The 16,663-nt window shown below is 40.1% G+C and overlaps 1 protein-coding gene across 2 annotated transcripts in view; it reads left to right on the plus strand.

The window, feature by feature from the left end:
- PKP2 (plakophilin 2) overlaps positions 1-16,663 on the plus strand; it is a 36,894-nt gene that overhangs the window by 12,854 nt on the left and 7,377 nt on the right. For both annotated transcript variants that reach the window (XM_064420919.1, XM_064420920.1), the window contains exons 4-7: positions 1,938-2,076; positions 4,623-4,830; positions 8,945-9,122; positions 15,624-15,741. In XM_064420919.1, the coding sequence (XP_064276989.1) occupies positions 1,938-2,076; positions 4,623-4,830; positions 8,945-9,122; positions 15,624-15,741 (643 nt within the window). The remainder of the gene's footprint in view (positions 1-1,937; positions 2,077-4,622; positions 4,831-8,944; positions 9,123-15,623; positions 15,742-16,663) is intronic.

The following is a 16,663-nucleotide window of genomic DNA, read 5'->3' on the forward strand; positions in this document are numbered from 1 at the left end:
TTCTTGTGTCAGTCAGCCACAGAGCTAATTAAGTTTGCCTGTAAATACTTCAAGGGTGGGAATGGAATCTTTGCATCAAATTCTATTTATTTTGACAAGAGTTAGGGTGCTGCAGCTTTACGAATACCATTGAGGGTCAGAGATGGTACTGCATCCCTTACTGCTGCCAGATAAAACGTTAGGGAATGTTATTTTTATCCAGTGGAGAGCAATCCAAGTATGGCAGTACACAACAGGAGAGAAATCCTCTGCCTGCTGCATGAAGGGGGAACTGGGACTGGGGAGCTGCTGTCACTCTCAGGGCAGAGCTACACCCCAGCACCTAGAAATGCCCTGTCTGCCTGTCCATGTGTCCATCTCAGCCTGGCAGTGGCTCCTGGTGGACTTTTACTCCTCTGGGACACCCTGAGGTTGAGTTGCCACATAAATTCCCTGGTGTGCCCTGAGGGATCAGCTCATGCTTGACCTTGGGAAGCCCGTGGTTCTCTTCCTCTCCAGCCACTGGTCAGTGAAATGCCACGATTTAGTACATGGGGGATGTCTGCTGCTCACAGAAGGTGACTGAACTTGGTCACAATGCTCCAAAATTATTGCTGTTTCCAACAGGTCAATGTGGTCACGTGTGTAGGTTCGTAACCTGGTCTCAAAACTTTCACTGGTTTAAGACATGTAACTAAAACCAAAGTTTGAAAAGCCTGTTTTTCAGTTCCACTACAGAGTAAAAAGAACAAATATCATCTGGCTAATTTTCCATGTTCCACTTTTCTGAGCATTGTTAAGTATTATTTAATATTTCTGCTTAGTTTAAAGAAAAAAAATTAAAGTTTAAACTTTAGTTAATCTAACTTCCCAGGTGCTAATTTTAATGTAAAAGGCAATTGAGTTAAAATGTCTAACTACAGATTCATTTACTAAGATGATTATCAAGTAAACCATTCTGATTCTGGTAGATCTGCAGCAGGGAATTACTGCCAGTTACTGCTTGTTTCACTGTGGGTCACAGACTGCCCTCTCATCCCTTTCTGGCTGGTGGCACATCTGCTACTACAAAATGATCTGGATTAAAAAAAAAAAAGAATGCTCACATTCTTGTCAACTGTGCAGCATATTTGAAACCAAAAGTAAATAAAAAGTCTGGGGAGCATAACCACCTGTCCCAGAGCTAATGCACTTGATTGTGCCATTAATTGTCTTATGTTCCATTTACTGGGGAAAAAATGTGTTTGGTGACCTCTCTTTCCATTTTTTTATATGGTTATCTAACACAATCACCATTTAAGCAAACATGTTGGAAGTTGAAAGGGAAGTGGTGGCACATATTTTTGATATTCTCTACCACAGAATCTCTACATACTCAGTTTAATGAGTGGTATTCTTATTTTTCCCACCTGAAAAATAGCTTTGCCCATCTATTTCAAACAAGAACAACTTTCTTCTTTGAAAAAATGAGGTTCTGAACCCTGCATAGATGTAGTCTGGGAGCTAAGACACTGATAAAAGGCATAAGGACAAATAAAAAAACCAATCCTTGCACTATTGAGGAAAACATCAGAGTATCTTCATGGCCAGTAATAGTCACTCTGACATGGTTATGGCCTTCTTTTGATCCTCATCCACTTCTTCATCCTTCCTTTCACATTCTTCATTCACCCACTGGTTGGAAACACTGATACAAACGTCTACTGATAGTTCCATTTTGTTATTAAAACTTAAAGCATGACTTGCTTTCTCCAGAACCACAATTCTATTTCTGACTTTCTCTTCCCCCTGAATGTCAGTATCTCTTAAAGCCATTATGATATTTCTGCTACTGGAAAGGGAAAAAAATTTCCAATAAAAGCTAGAGTTACATGAAAAACACAAAAATCCTAGTTTTACAAGACTGATAATTTTTCTGTAGTCTTCCTTCACTAGATCTCTCTGTCTATACTTTTAAGGAGCCCAGAAGTGGAGATGACTCTGGAGCATGCAGTGAACATTCTGAAGAGTGAAAATACACAGTCCACCCCCAGGATCCTTGCTGCAGTGACTTTCATACAGCATGAGTGCTTCCAAAAAGCAGATGCCAGGAGAAAAGTAAGTAATTATTCTTTTGTCAGCTACAATCAGGCAGAGAAAACAATATTCTATACTTTGTAGCACTATGTGCCAACATGAAAAGAAAGAAGGCAGTCTGAGTAATCTTATAGGATACTGGTGTTAGATATTTTCTCTAAAATGCATCTAAGTGTTTTGCTGCAGATTGTTTTGAACCTGCTCATTGCATACCCACTCAGTTTGCCCTTTTTCAGCTGAACAAACTTAATTCTTTCAGCCTTTACAAATCATGGAGTCTGAACTTTTTGTCAATATAGTTGCTCCTGTCTCCCATTTTTGACTCACATGCAGAAATATCCCAAAAACCAAAATTCTGAGTACAGTCCAAACTTATCCAAGCTTCAGGGTTTGTTAGGACTGTACAAATGTGTTAAAAAAGTACGTGGATTAGCAAAAATGTTAAGGGCTCACTGGAACTGTGCACATGCATTAGTACATTGTTTAGAGTTACCAAATTTTCAATATTTGAAATTTTCTCTTACAAGAAATTTGTTAAGTCTCTTAGAAGTTTTTTGAAAGGGTGTACTAAAATATTCTCTTTTCCTTTTCTTTAAATGTCACTACTGAACACAAATATGTGTCTCCTGCTGAACAGTTATGTACAATAAAGTGTAAGGTGATTGTTTATTTTAACCATTAAAAGACATTATTACACCTGTTTTGGTTTGTAATATGCTCAGTAATCCCAGCCTTACTTCCATAATTATGTGCATGCAGTCCAGTTCAGTGACAGCCAAACATCTCTCTGTCCTTTTTACTTGCTTTAGGGTACGTCAGAGTCAGTTTTGGGAGAAAATAAAAGTACAGGTGTCAACCTTAACTTCAAACTGAGGACAGAGCTTCAGAATTGAATGTTTGAGAATAGGTTATTGCACAGACCTCTCTCAGGCAGCTTCCCAGGAAAACAGTGGCTGAGTAGTGTTCAGGTTGGAGCAGTCAGCCTGAGGCTGCCTTACATTTTCCTGTCCATCCCACATATCCTGTAACGAGCTGTTCTGTTTGGTGCCCATCAGACTTGTTCATGTTGGCATGGTCTTGTGTCCCCCTTTTAGCCTTTCAGCCTGCATTCTTTGTCTATTTTTCTCTGATATTTGAGAGTTTGTGGGTCTAGTGGTTTTTCTGTTTCTGTGAACTTCTCAGTATTTTGGTGAGTTTTATCTACTAATGAAAATTTAGAAGGACCGATCAATAGCTCTTGTAAATTCTCAGCAAATTAGGTTGAAATAGCACTCCTTTTACAAGAACTATAAATGCCTTAAAATTACTGACAGAAAGTCTGCAGAAATACTTTAAAAACCAAACTACAGGTGTCAAAAGGGCTGATCTACTGAAATAAACAGGATTATGTGCCTTCAGCATGCTCTATGCACCACTGCCCTCACCATGCACATTCCTGTGTTCCACTCTGCTGGCATTTAGGTGATTCCTGAGTGATTGCAGGGGGAATCAGCTCAGCAGAGCAGGATAAAGAAACTGTGCCTTTTGTACAGGTGGATGAGAGGAGAAGCTGCCAGGCTGTGTAGTTTACTCCATGACGGACAAAAGGCTTTGTTGCATTCCATTTCTTCGTGTTGCCAACACCTGCTGGTTGTATTGAGTCCTTTTTATCATTAAACTCTGGACTGTTTAAGACACTTATATCAGATTTCTGAGTCTTTCATGTGCTGTTGATTCTGCACAAGGGTGAGTTTGTCCACAAAACCATATGGCATTTTGGGATGCTGGAGGAGACTGTTGGCAATGGTACATTAATGTAAGGTACTTTCCGTAGCAAATTCATTCCTGAGTCAGCTCAGGCTTGCTTGTGTCATATCACAATTTGTATGGGATTCTTCATTCACCACAACAAACTATTTGTTTCCATACAGCTACTGTAAAATAACATATTTTAAGTCCTTCATTCATTTGGGGCCTAAAGCTCATTTTCTGAAGATTTAAACACTGAAAAGCAGTCTGTGCTAAATGTGGGTAGTTCAGTAGGTAGCTGGCTAACAATGCTTAATGCTCTACATTTTGATGCTTGCTTTTACTATTCTTCCTCTGTGTGGCATAGTTAAGAAGTATTAGTAATAATGTATTGGGTATTAATACTTTCAATACATGCATTGGGAAGAACACTGTTTTCATCTGGCTTGTTGCTGAGGAAAAAAATCTGTTTATAAATGTTCCAGAATTAAATCTCAAATATTCATTTCACCAACATGGAAGCTAAAAAGCAGAGTGATTAAATGTCTTGTCTGAGGGTATAAATCTGTGGCAAAGCTGAATGAGGTTTAGTATCATTCTCTGATAGTAATTATGAAAACATGTTGCCTCTCCTTGTTGTGGATTTTAAGTATTAGTCATACAAAAGCCCAGAGGTTAATAGTCATGCCCAAATGATTAATGATCTGTGCTTCAAGTCTCTCAAATAGGAGCAAATGAAAGGAGTCCCTATAACTAAACCTTTGCTGGAGCAGGGGGAAAGAGGAGTTTGTCATTTACAGCATCTGACAATTCTCTGCTGTGCTCTGTTTTCCTCACAGGTTTTCTCACTTGGTGGTATCCCCAGACTTCTACAGCTGCTTGAGGTTCAGAATGAGGACATTCAGCGGGCAGCGTGTGGTGCTCTGAGAAACTTGGTGTTTGAGGACAATGACAACAAACTGGAAGTGTCAGAGCAGAAAGGGATCCCACTCCTGCTCCGCCTGCTCCGCCACTCCAGGGACATAGAGACTAAGAAGCAAATCACAGGTAGTGCTTTCTCTGCAGTCAAGCGTGAAGTGCTTTAAGTAGTGCAAAAGCTTTCAGGGAGAGGTACACGATTGTTTAGTGACTAAATACGAAAACATTGTCACCTACTCTAAGCAATTCCTGGAAGGTAAAATTCCAAGGTCCTTACTCAAGACCAATCTTTCAGTCAATAACAAGAGATTGGAGACTGCAACTTCCCCTCTTAAAGCTTCTTCAGAGATGAAGTGAGTGTGCTTGCAGGAAGCTTTAAATCCTTGATATTCCAGAAAAGAAAGTCAGGCTCCCTGGGACCATAATTAATGCCTGCTACTATACAGCAGCTCAGCTACTGGAAGTTCCTTGTTGAAGCCTTTCACCCAGATTTGTCCTGTGCTAAGGACAGAAAGTTCTTGTTCTATTCCCCACCAAGCCCACTGCCCCAGATTTCTGCTTCATCCCCGAGTCCCGTGTGTCCGTAGTGTGTCTCTTGGAATTCCACTGCTTGTGACCCACATTCTTTCTAATTAGCATGCAAAGGAAGAGCAGGCTTATATTTTATAAATGGAAAACATGAATAAATGAATGGGGATTTATTTCAAGTGTTTTTAAAGACGCCAGGAACAAAATCTATTAAGAGAACAGTACGTGAAAAGATACTGAAATTGTCAAGCAGCCCTGTCCTGAAGCAAAGACATGTTGAGACTTTCTGTATTTCTGCATTCTTTAAAGTATTTGAAATACTCTGCTCCCTAAGCTTGAGAACAAAGCTTTGTATTGTTGGCTTTTTTTTAGCTCAGTTCTTCAGCTCTGCAACGTTAAAATGTTTTAAAGTTTTTTACACTCATTGGTTGCAGAATTGGGTCACATAGTAATTTACTGTATAGTGCCTTAACTCTCTGTGCTGTTATAGACCAGTGAGGGAAGCAGTGAGAGTGGTGGCAGAGTGGCCAGAAAGCCAATGCTCTTTCCTTGCTAGCAGTTCCATAATTTTTGACAAAAACATTGAATGTGTGAATAATTCACATGTATATTGTGAATATTACTGTCTTTCCCTTCACCAGTGTGGAAATGGATAAAGGAACATCTTCTTTCAGCAATTACTGCTGCCACTGAATGTGAATATTTACTCACAAAACAAAGAAGACACCAAAAATATTTATGCCAAGCAGAATGATGTAGCTTGTGTAAAGCAAAATATTATCATGTGCTTTCATGCCTATCAGTTGCTAAGGACAACTTTAAAAATACGTCAAGAGAGAAGTGTTTCTTACTTTGTTCAAGACCAGATGTGCAGCCAGGAGGAAGTGCACTGAGTACCTTAATGAAACCAGGGCATACTTTTTGCCACCACTTGAACAGTTCTTCCAGCTCCCTAGCAAGCTGCAAGGAGCCTACAAGAGCAAAGGGCAGTCTGGATGAATGAATTTCACCTCTTGCATTCCTTTGACTTCATACAGGACTAGTGGAATATCATATCTATGCACGCAACCTCTCTGAAGTGTGCACTTCCAGGAAAAGGTTAACTTGGTCTTTCACCAGTCAGCACCAGAAGTCCATTTGTCTTTCCTCATCATACGTATTACTTACCTGTTTTGACTGTAAATTAGGGACTTCCAAATGTATGGCATCATATTCAGCTAAATGTCTTTGCCCATAAAAGATTAGTAAAATCATCTTGATACCTGATAATACCTCATTGAACTGTAGTGAAAAACTCCTGGCCAAGGATTGAAAGCATGCAATAGATAATAAAGATGCCTAAGCTCAGCAGAGGAAAGTTTTTTGTTTCTGCTGCTGTGTGGGAAGCATGGTACCAAAGCACTCCACCTGACAAAAGTATATGAAATAAGGAAGTTGTAGGAGAAAAGGAAATTAAAACTCTGAGATGGAAGTTTTCTGATACTGTACTTCATTACCTGTCAGACATACAGTACTGGTGCACTTGAGATAAGTAAATCTCAGCCTTAGAAGCTTATCTTTAAAGGTCACTCGTTTATGAGGACCATCAGTGTTAATACAGACAAGCACTTGCCTAACATTAATCCATATTTTATCATGTTCTCAAAGAATACTTGGATGGCCTATATTTTCTTCAGGACCCAGGCTTAGGAATACAGAGTGAGCCACTGTGCCTTGTATTGTGCTGTGAAAACACTGAGAGCAACCAAAGTGTGTGGAGATAAATGCTGATTACAGCATGTGCCTCACAGTCTGTGAACACACAAAAACCACCAAAGCACTGCCCCACCAAAGCAGCTTTGTGCTGATGACAGGGGTTTGAAAGCTGCTGTGGGCCAGCCTGCCTAATGCCCCCCTGCAGAAAAGAGCTGCCCAGTTTCTCTGCAATTTCTGTGCTCATATGATCTCTTCACAGGGGGAGTCAGACCTGCCTAAGATCACTGAATTTGACTGAATTTGGTAGCTTCACAAAATTATAGATACAGATAAAGTAAACAGAGGCTCTGTCCTTTCTTTGGCATACAAGCTACTTAGAAATCTCTTAGGAAAGAAGTGAGGTTCCTCCTAAATTGTAGGAGAGGATTTCATTTGCAGCCCCATAGAGTTTTGTAGTATTTGGAGAGCATACTGAGGAGCAGAAAGTATAATGGCTGTGGCATGAAAGAACCAAAAGATATTAGCTTTTAAAGGTAAGCCAGATAAGCCTCCAGGAAGTAGCTAACCTCCTGATCTTTTTATCATGCAACATAAATATAAAAAATGAAAGAAAATTTTTCCTGCGGGTAAGATTACAGCATGAGCAGAACTGTCATCAAAAGAAATGTAAAATTTAAAAGCAGACCCCACCCATTTTTCCAAATAACCATCTAAGGGAAAACTATGCTTCTAAGAATATAGCATGGGTGCAAGGAAACAAGCCACTCCTGAAGGCATTTTCTAATGTGCACAACTTCATCCACACCCAGAATACCACTGAGAGAATCCTTCTGAGCCCAGAGAGACAGTGCCTGTGGGTAAAGGTACGGTTTTTGTGGGGAAATTTACAGTGAGACCACTATCTCAAATTCTCTTGTGACAATTCTAAGTATCTGCCTGTAATGTCAAATGTGGGTTTTTTTAAAGTATATTCTGTCCTTGTGCCATTCCTTGCCCTTCTGTCTTAATCTGCTTTGCTAAGCAATGCCCTTTGGACTGCTTGTCTGTTTTCCTGTAAGCCTCACCTATCCTTCAGAAAAGTACATTCTTCCTTTCATCCCCTGATTCAGAGGCTGAAGAGTTGATCCCAGAAGAAGGAATGGGCTGCTTCTGGCTGGCTTTTGTTTTGATTTTACTGTTGCTCACAATAACTGAAATTAAATTCAAAGTGTAAGGAGATACAAAAGAAACATTTTTTGTTGTTCTTGTTGTGAGCTGATGAAAGGAACATTCACTAATACTCTGCCAGTGTGTGGAGGAGGAGGTCTGTGAAACTCAGAGCAGCAAGCTGGAGGAACAATGAATGTCTTTGTAGTGAAAAGCAGAAATACATGTTGTTTTCCAAGGGAAGAGGACCTTAAAAAGGATTGTCTGTTGGAATAGAACATAATGGAACCTGTTAAGTTCAACAAGATTATATTTGAAATTAGTCTTGGAGATTGTGAGCAGACAAGGTTTGTAGCATTACTCAATGATTTGTTTAGTGACTAATACCTGGACAGTAGCAGCCAACCAGTGTTAACAGCTTTCCCTTGTATGAGAAATTTTGCTATCAAGTGTTAAAAAAACTTGGTAATGGGCATTTCCTGTCTTCCAGCAGATCTCCTGTAAACTCTCTGCACCTCCCACCTATCCCTTTTGTGAGTTTGTTTTCCCTTGGCTTGTGCTGCTTTGTTAATGGAGAAGGTGATGGACAATGCAGAGCCATAGAAAGCTGCATTTCTTGGCTAGGCATTGGACTCACTGTGTAGAGATTTTCATTTATTCACATGGATAATTCTGCCCTGTTTTTTCCCCCGTTTCCATGTCCCTGGATCAGGGCTGGTTAGCACTTATCAATCCCTTCTGCTTCTCTTCAGATTATCAGTGCCAGGCAGGCTCTTCACTCATTAACATCAAGGGCTGTGAGATTAAGTCTTTCAAAGTGCAGAGGAGTCTTTTTAAGACAATCTCCTCTCTGATTTTCTTGTGGCTGTTACAGGTTTGCTGTGGAATCTGTCCTCCAATGACCAGCTGAAGCACCTCTTGGTTAGAGAAGCCCTGCAGACACTGACTGAAGCTGTCCTCATCCCCTACTCAGGCTGGCCAGACAGAGATTACCCAAAATCAAGTGTTCTACCCGACCCTGATATCTTCTACAATGCCACAGGATGCCTGAGGTGAGCACTCTGTCTGCAACCACCCAAAGCAATAGTGATGACAAAACAGGTCTGCTCAGTTATTTTTGGATAAATACACAGAGTCCATCTCAAGCCACAATCATTTCTCATGCAAACAGGTGACTTAGAAAGGGGACATGGTACCTACAAGCACATAAACATATTTTCTTTCCAGCTGCTATCAAAGATGCTTATTTGAACATATCATAATCTGTGCCTAAACTGATTAGAAAGTGATTCAACTTAAATTATGGGACAGCAATTTTTTAAACCCCAGAGTAAGCCCTGTCCAGCCTTTTGCACAAGTTCAAGCAAGTTGCAGCCATGGGGTGGAGGAATAGATTTATAGTTGTGTATTTAGTACTGCAATCTGTTAATAGACTTGTGGACACAGTAGCAGTTACTCTAGACAAACACCCAAGGCCTCAGTGAACACAACCCTAAGTGGCTGAAGTATAAAACTCCCATCTTCAATAAAAACACCTTAAACAGTCTATAAATTGGGGGCCCTTTGTGAGTTCAAAGTCATTGCATATTAAGTTTACACATTTAAAAATGAACAAAAGGACACAGTTTGAACTGCCTAAGGAGTAATGTACAACTGCAAAGGCATGACCTGAGGTTTAAACTCCTTCTAGTAGAGTACAAGGAATTAAGTTTGGAATTTGGAGGCTGGAAAGGTGCCCATTTTCCTTCAGACATCCCTGCTATGCTGACATGTCCCAGCAGAGTGGCTGTATGCATCTGTATCACATAGGTACAGATATCTATGTGTACCACATAGGTACAGGTATCTATGTGTATCACATAGGTACAGATATCTATGTGTACCACATAGGTACAGGTATCTATGTGTATCACATAAATATCTGTATCTATTGTGATATAGAGTGTCTGTATCACTGGCATTGATTTTTCCTGTGCAACAGCTCTGTATCTGACTCTGTGGTTTCAGAAGACAAATGAATTGTAAGCTATGCAAATTAACAATACACTTTTTTCTGCAGGAACTCCTGTCAGCCCACTAACTACTAATTAACTTCATCTCTAAGTAATTATTACCTTTGATTACTCTGATGACTCAAAAACAAATACAAAGAAACATTAACCACCCATAATAAAACCTCTCTAGTTCATGCTTAGTGCTGTTGTCTAGGAAATGAAGGAGGTTGTCTTTTTTCATATTAATTTGCCCAAGCTGCATTTGTACAGAAACCAGTCTGGCCGCTCCTCTCTTGGTGTTTGGACTCTGGAATTGTCTCTTCCCTATGAGGCAGCTGATGGGGGCACAGATCATTCTCAGGTTTAGCTTGGTGTTGCTCTTCCCAAGCTTGTTTCAGCAGATTGACAGAACTTGTTATGTGACAAATAAGGTGTAACAGTACCTGAGTTCTTTTAAATGAAAGTGGATTCCTGGGTTAACCTTACTCTGGACACAAAGTCAGTGCTTGGGGCTGCTCCAGAATTGCTGTGAGCTCTCTGGCCTTAATTCAATGTCTCTAAAACTGTCCTTAATGTAGGTGCTTAAGGATACATTACCTATTTTAAAAATATGATATCCACATTCTACTCCTTCTCATTTTTAGGAGCTTCAACACTGAAAATTAGAAATAGAAAAAGATGGGCTTAAAAACTCCTAGGTAAATATGATCAGCAGGATTGCCACATACTTTCTAGTACAGAATAGTTTTTAATGAGGCTTACCCATTTGTACAGGCCAAATAGCTGAGATCTTTGAGATTAATCAGTTTGCATCTCTTCTCTGGAAATTTACTCACCTCCCAGATTAGGTCACTAGAAGTATTCCTTCCTTATGTATTAGGGAACAAAAAATCTCTGCATCAATAAAAAGAAGAGCACACCATGGAGTAATAAAAGTGCACACTGAGGAAATTATGTTACTTATGAATTTGTTTAAAGAGCCTACTTATTTGCCAGAATATAACTCTGTAATTAGTCTTCCCTTTTGTGATGCTAACATGTTTGTTGGGTGTGTTGATAAAGTCTATAGCCTGCAGCTCCTATTAGAGGGTAAAAATAGTACTTTGAAGTGCAATACATTATTCATAGTACAGTGCTTAGTTGCAGGAGAATGCCAGAATTTCTTTCTAAAAATTTTCATACAACTGTTGACCGAAAGGGACAACCACAGCCCAAACCCATCCCTAGCACCTGGTGGGGGTATATGCACTGCACCACGCCATGACCAGATTATAAATTAAAGCTTCCTTCATCCTTTTTGAGAAAACAGCAGCAGGAGAAGTGGTTCCACGTCTAGCAGATAATATTGCAGGTATTCCAAGCCCTGGAATGAGAGCATGACCAGACCAGTCCCCAGCTGTTGCCAGAAGTACTGTGGGGTCCTGAATCTCGGTGCCTGTGTCAGTGCATGCAGTCACTGATAAGGAAGTCTGACGTTAGAAGGATTTGTTAATCCCATTCTCTAGGTCTGCATTTTGTCTTAAGACCCTGTGAGAAGCAGAGCTTTACAGAATCCACAGGTCACTAGTAAAAAGAAGCTGTCTAAACCACGGAATTCTGAATTGGCAGTTAAAATAAGTAATAGTGTTGTTTGGTTGTGAAATATGATAAAATGAACTCTGCTTGGACCCATGGAGTAAGCCAAATCAACAGACTTCACTGGATGCCTGACAATAAGCTGAACAAGTAAAACTGGTGTATTAAACTATCTAGAGGAGTGTTACAGACGTTTGTAGACAAGTCCTGTAGGATTTTAAAGGTAAAGTCACTTTTTCTTGGCCTGGAAGTCTTACACATAAAAGTTCTGCTTCTAGTTCCAATACAAAGGATAAAAATCTTCAAGATATTTCCCCACACTCCTCTGAGTCTGAAAGGATAAAATCCCAGCAGCATGTAGAATGAATATTGTATATTTTGAATATTATCCGTATATGGAAGTGAACCTCTGGCATGACTTTTCCTCTGAAAGGAAGGCTTGGTGGAAAGCTGTTGGATCACACCTTGAAAGACGATAATGAACTGCTTCCATTTTTATCTTGAAATATCTTTTCCCAGAACTTCTGCAATGCTGAACTTTCCCAAATTTATACACAGTTATCACATTTTCCCCTGCAAAACATTTAATTTAAGTGCTGAAGCTGCTGTACTTCACTACAGAGCCTTCCTGTTTAGCTGCTCTGTACCTGAAGCATCCTGTGCCCCTGTGTATTCTAGTTTTTCAAAACTTTCTAGACAACTATTTCCAGGATAGTCAGCTAACCTCTCTCTTCTCACCCAGTAAAATTAAAGTCATCCTTCCTTTTTCATTATTATTTTTCACAGTTTGTCTGTCCCAGCTCCTGTGAGAGCTCCTTGTGAATTACACAGTGACCCACAAGGACAGTGGAAAGCTGTGTTTGGAGGAAATTGTGTCATTGCAACCCAGGAGGCTGCAGAAACATCTGTTTCCATTTACTCTGGAGAGAAGTGAAGCCAAAGCTCTCCCCATGTGTGGAATAGCTTGGACTCACAGTGGCAGCTTCTAAGAGAGAACGTAAAACAAGTGACTGATGATAATAAGTCTTTGAACCAAGGCCTCTTGCATAGCATTGCCATTCCTTTATTTCCATCCATTCTTATCTCCTCTTGCCTCTTCTTCTGTTTATCTGCTCCTCCAGTTCCTGAAGGGAATTTTTTCCTTCCAACAAGCAGCTTGAAGCCTGGCACATCTAGTTACCAAGTAGATCCCAGATACCTTTACCTCCTTGGTGAATGTTTGAACTGCGCAAGGCATGAAGGGAATAGAATTTCCCAAAATATTGTCTGGTAATTTAATTAAATTCACATTACCAGTTTTAGCAGAATGAATCCCAGGAGCAAAATCCTCCTTCTTATCAGTTACGTGGACCATTCACAGCAGTTCAAGAACCTTTTCCAACAGTCAGTGTATGACTCAGTGTTGGCTTAGAGGGAGTATCCCTTTCATTTGCTGCCATTTATCAGCTAATTGAACATTTATTATCATCATTCTGTTTCCTTCAAAGTCACCCTTGGTTTAACTGCTCGAATGTCTTTGTATTTACCTCACAACTCTGCATCAAAATAACATTTCCCAACAGGAAATTAGCTGATCCTCACCCCAGGACTGTGGGCAAAGAGTTATTTTGATTACAGACACAGTTGCACCATGCATGTGTGCAGGAGGAGACAGGAGCAGCAAATGCAAGATGAGATAAATGAGGTGTGCAGACAGATCAGCAAACGGCACCATTTGAGCGTGCCACCAGGATTGCCACAGCCAAGCATGCCCAAAGCCAGGGATTTTTCATGAGTGGGTGTTGCTAGTAAGTTCTGAGTCATTTAGAGGAGAGCATGTGGCAATGTCCCTAGGGCTGTGCTCTCCTCACTTTGCAAGCACTGAGTATTTCAGGGCCTCCTGGAACCCACTACCACAAAGCCCAGCTCCCGAGCTCAGAGGGTGGCATTTCAGTTGTCAGGAACCTCAAATCTTGGGAAGACAAGATGAAGTCAGTTTTTCAATTCACTAAGATAAATGTCTCCATTGTTTCAAAAAATATATATTTATTTTTTTTTTTAACAAGTCGAATTATATTTTTATCTCCTGGAATTTCTGAAGCTTCAATCAGCAAACAGATTTAAGCTGTCAGCTCTTGTCTGACCCTGTTTTGAGTGAGGTGGTTACAGCAGTGTTTGAAGGAGTGGGAGAGCAGGAACTCTTCCCTTCCCAGTCCACAACGTCATACCAAGGAAACAGGGAAAGGGGAGAAAGGAGTAGCCACATGTGTACAGGTGTGCCCAGGGACACACACTGATACCTGTCTCTGGATGAGCATCAACTTCTTAATGAAACAGAGCCCAGAATTCATTTCCCTTGCAGAAGAGGACAGTGCCCCTAATTCAGGTTCTTTGCCTCCTGAGCTAGAAAAGCTCTTTACCCTGTTGGTGCTGACAGCAAAGCCAGGGCATGGCCTCTCCCTGCACAAGCATTCAGCAGGACCAGTTGTAAAAAGTTTAAGGGATTTTAGAATATGTGGGACAAAACCAAACACTGCATCAGCTGAAGTGTCTTTGGCAAGGGAAATTCCACACTTATCTTTAACAGTATTTTTAGTGTGTGTGCCCCAGAAACTATTTTTGCTATGCACCAGGAGGGCTGTAATGTGTACACTTCTGTCAGCATAAACATAGGTGACATGCCTTGAATGTGACACATATAGGTAAAATTAAATTCCAAAGGGATTTCTATAGCAGGCCATGTTGTGGGATCTGAATATTGATTCTGTGATATATAATTCCATGAGAGAATAAATGAACTCATAAATAGAGACATCATTAACATCATGACCTAAAGTAAAAATTGTAATTACAATGCTTAGTATGTAACCTGAACATGTACTTTCCAGAGGAAAAAAAAAAATTAGTAGAAGAAAAATGACAGTGTATAAAATGCTACATTCATTTTACAATCATAAGTCACAGGAAAGCTTAAACCTTACTGGCTTTGTCATTAATAAAATTGTAAACATTGTAATTTTTAGTGGGCAAAGTAAGCATGGAAAATAAGCAACCTGAAATGATCTAAAGGAGCATGTCCCTCTGTGTTTTGATGGATGCTAAGATTGGCATTGGCTAATATTTAATGTTATTTCAAACAAAGAATCTTGAATGTGCAGTCCTGTGTCCAGCAGAGCTGCAGGACTAAAATAAAAAAGAAGACCTGGATTTATAATTCTGGTATTCCATAAATCAGACTTTGCTGAGTTGTAAAGATAATTGTACCCCAAAAGCGTAAGCGCCGTTTCTTCCACGGAAATCAGTAGCTTGTTTAGAGCCAAGCAGCTTCAAGCATCAAGTGTGTGTTTGGTTTTTCAAGAGTTTTTAAATCACTTTCGTAATTCATTTGTAAGTTGTACTTGGTTTACTACAAAGTCCAGCAAATGTTACTTGAAAGGCAGGCAAAGGGTGGGTCTTTGCATGTGAAAATGGAGATGTGCTGAAACTCTCAGACCGTGTGTCTGTTGATGGTCATCTTGGATCAAGAACCAGCCTGGTGTAAGTAAATTCATTCTAAAGGACATCTGTGTGCATGGAGATTTTTACAGGCATCTCTCCTCTGATATTTTCACCATCCTAAATATTAAAATTATAGCTGAAAATGGAATAGGGAAACAAGTCCAAGGTTTGGGTTTGGGTTTGGTTTTTTTTGGGGTTTGGTTTTTTTGTTTGTTTTTTTCACTGCTTAAAAAGGATTGACTCAACTTTGAGATGAAAATTTGAGTCAGATCTCACCTCACCTATCCAAACACAGTGGTTTGTTTCCCTGGAATAAACAAACCACTTTTCTCTGGGAGTGAAAGTTTTATCTAGAAGAGGCTCAGATTGTCTTACACCTCTGAAGAAAAGAAGCAGTTAACCTGAACTTCAGTATCGTTAAGTTTTGGCTGGAAAAGTTTGTCAGAGGAGCACAAGAAAATACCTTTGGCTAAATCTCTTCTCCTCAACATATTCTCTCCTGCACAGAAACATGAGCTCTGCTGGCCCAGAAGGAAGGAAGAAGATGAGAGAATGTGAGGGCTTGATTGATTCTCTTGTGTATTATATCCAAGGAGCTATTGCAGACCATGAGCCCAATGACAAGGTACTCTTTGAGATGAAAAGTGTTTTCTTAGGGGAAATTGTCAAGTGAACATTTTTCTGTTGTTGTTTAGAAACCAATGTCCAGAAACAGCTGTGATGCAATTGCAAAACTTATTTCCAGGGCTTTTAAAACTGCCACCAAAGGTGAAAGTCCTGTAAGAAGCTTTTTGAAGTATTTTTATCCTGCAACCTAAAAGAATAGTATAATTCAGCACTGGGAAAACATTTTCAGAAGTTCTAGAGAAAAAGGCAGAACCTTTTGTGGTTTTTCTTATTTTTTGGGGGGTTTTTTGTTTTGTTTTTTGGTTTTTGTTTGGTTTTTTTTAAGTGAGATAAAATCAGAGTTTTCAGAAATGCTGGAACATGAAAGAGTCAGATGTTGCCTTTTTGGTTGTCTCAGGGTGCTAGCTAGCTAGAAGCTTAAAAAATTAATCTGGTTACTCTCCCATATCTTCAGTGCTACTCTCCTATGTATTTAACGCTACATACCCCTTAGGAAATTAAGAACCTAAATCCCTTTGGGTGGCAGTGTGGTTAAGGAGCTTGCATCATTTAGAATAGAACTAATTTTCCTTGGGTTTTTTTGGGAAAAAAAACCTGCACCTTTTTTCCTTGCTGCCTAAGCCAGTAACTACAAGGACATGGACACCTCCAGGTGCCAGTTTCTCTCTCTTCCTCCCCGCACTGAGTGCAGGTGAACCCTGAAAACAGATTCTTGGAGCAGAGGCTTGTCTTTCAGCTGGGTGAAGTTGGGTGAGAAGAGCAGCTGTCACTGACATTAGCTGCAGCCTGTAAGGCACTTCTGGTGGGCCTGCCATAACCTGTGCTGTGCAGTGGTAATTACTGCACATTTATAGTTCCAGGATTAGCTGCTTGAGCTTCCCCATCTCCCTGTACCAGTGCCATTAGCTTCAGGGAGAATC

The sequence above is a fragment of the Passer domesticus genome, chromosome 5, assembly GCF_036417665.1.
Source record: "Passer domesticus isolate bPasDom1 chromosome 5, bPasDom1.hap1, whole genome shotgun sequence".
Classification (NCBI taxonomy): Eukaryota; Metazoa; Chordata; class Aves; order Passeriformes; family Passeridae; genus Passer; species Passer domesticus.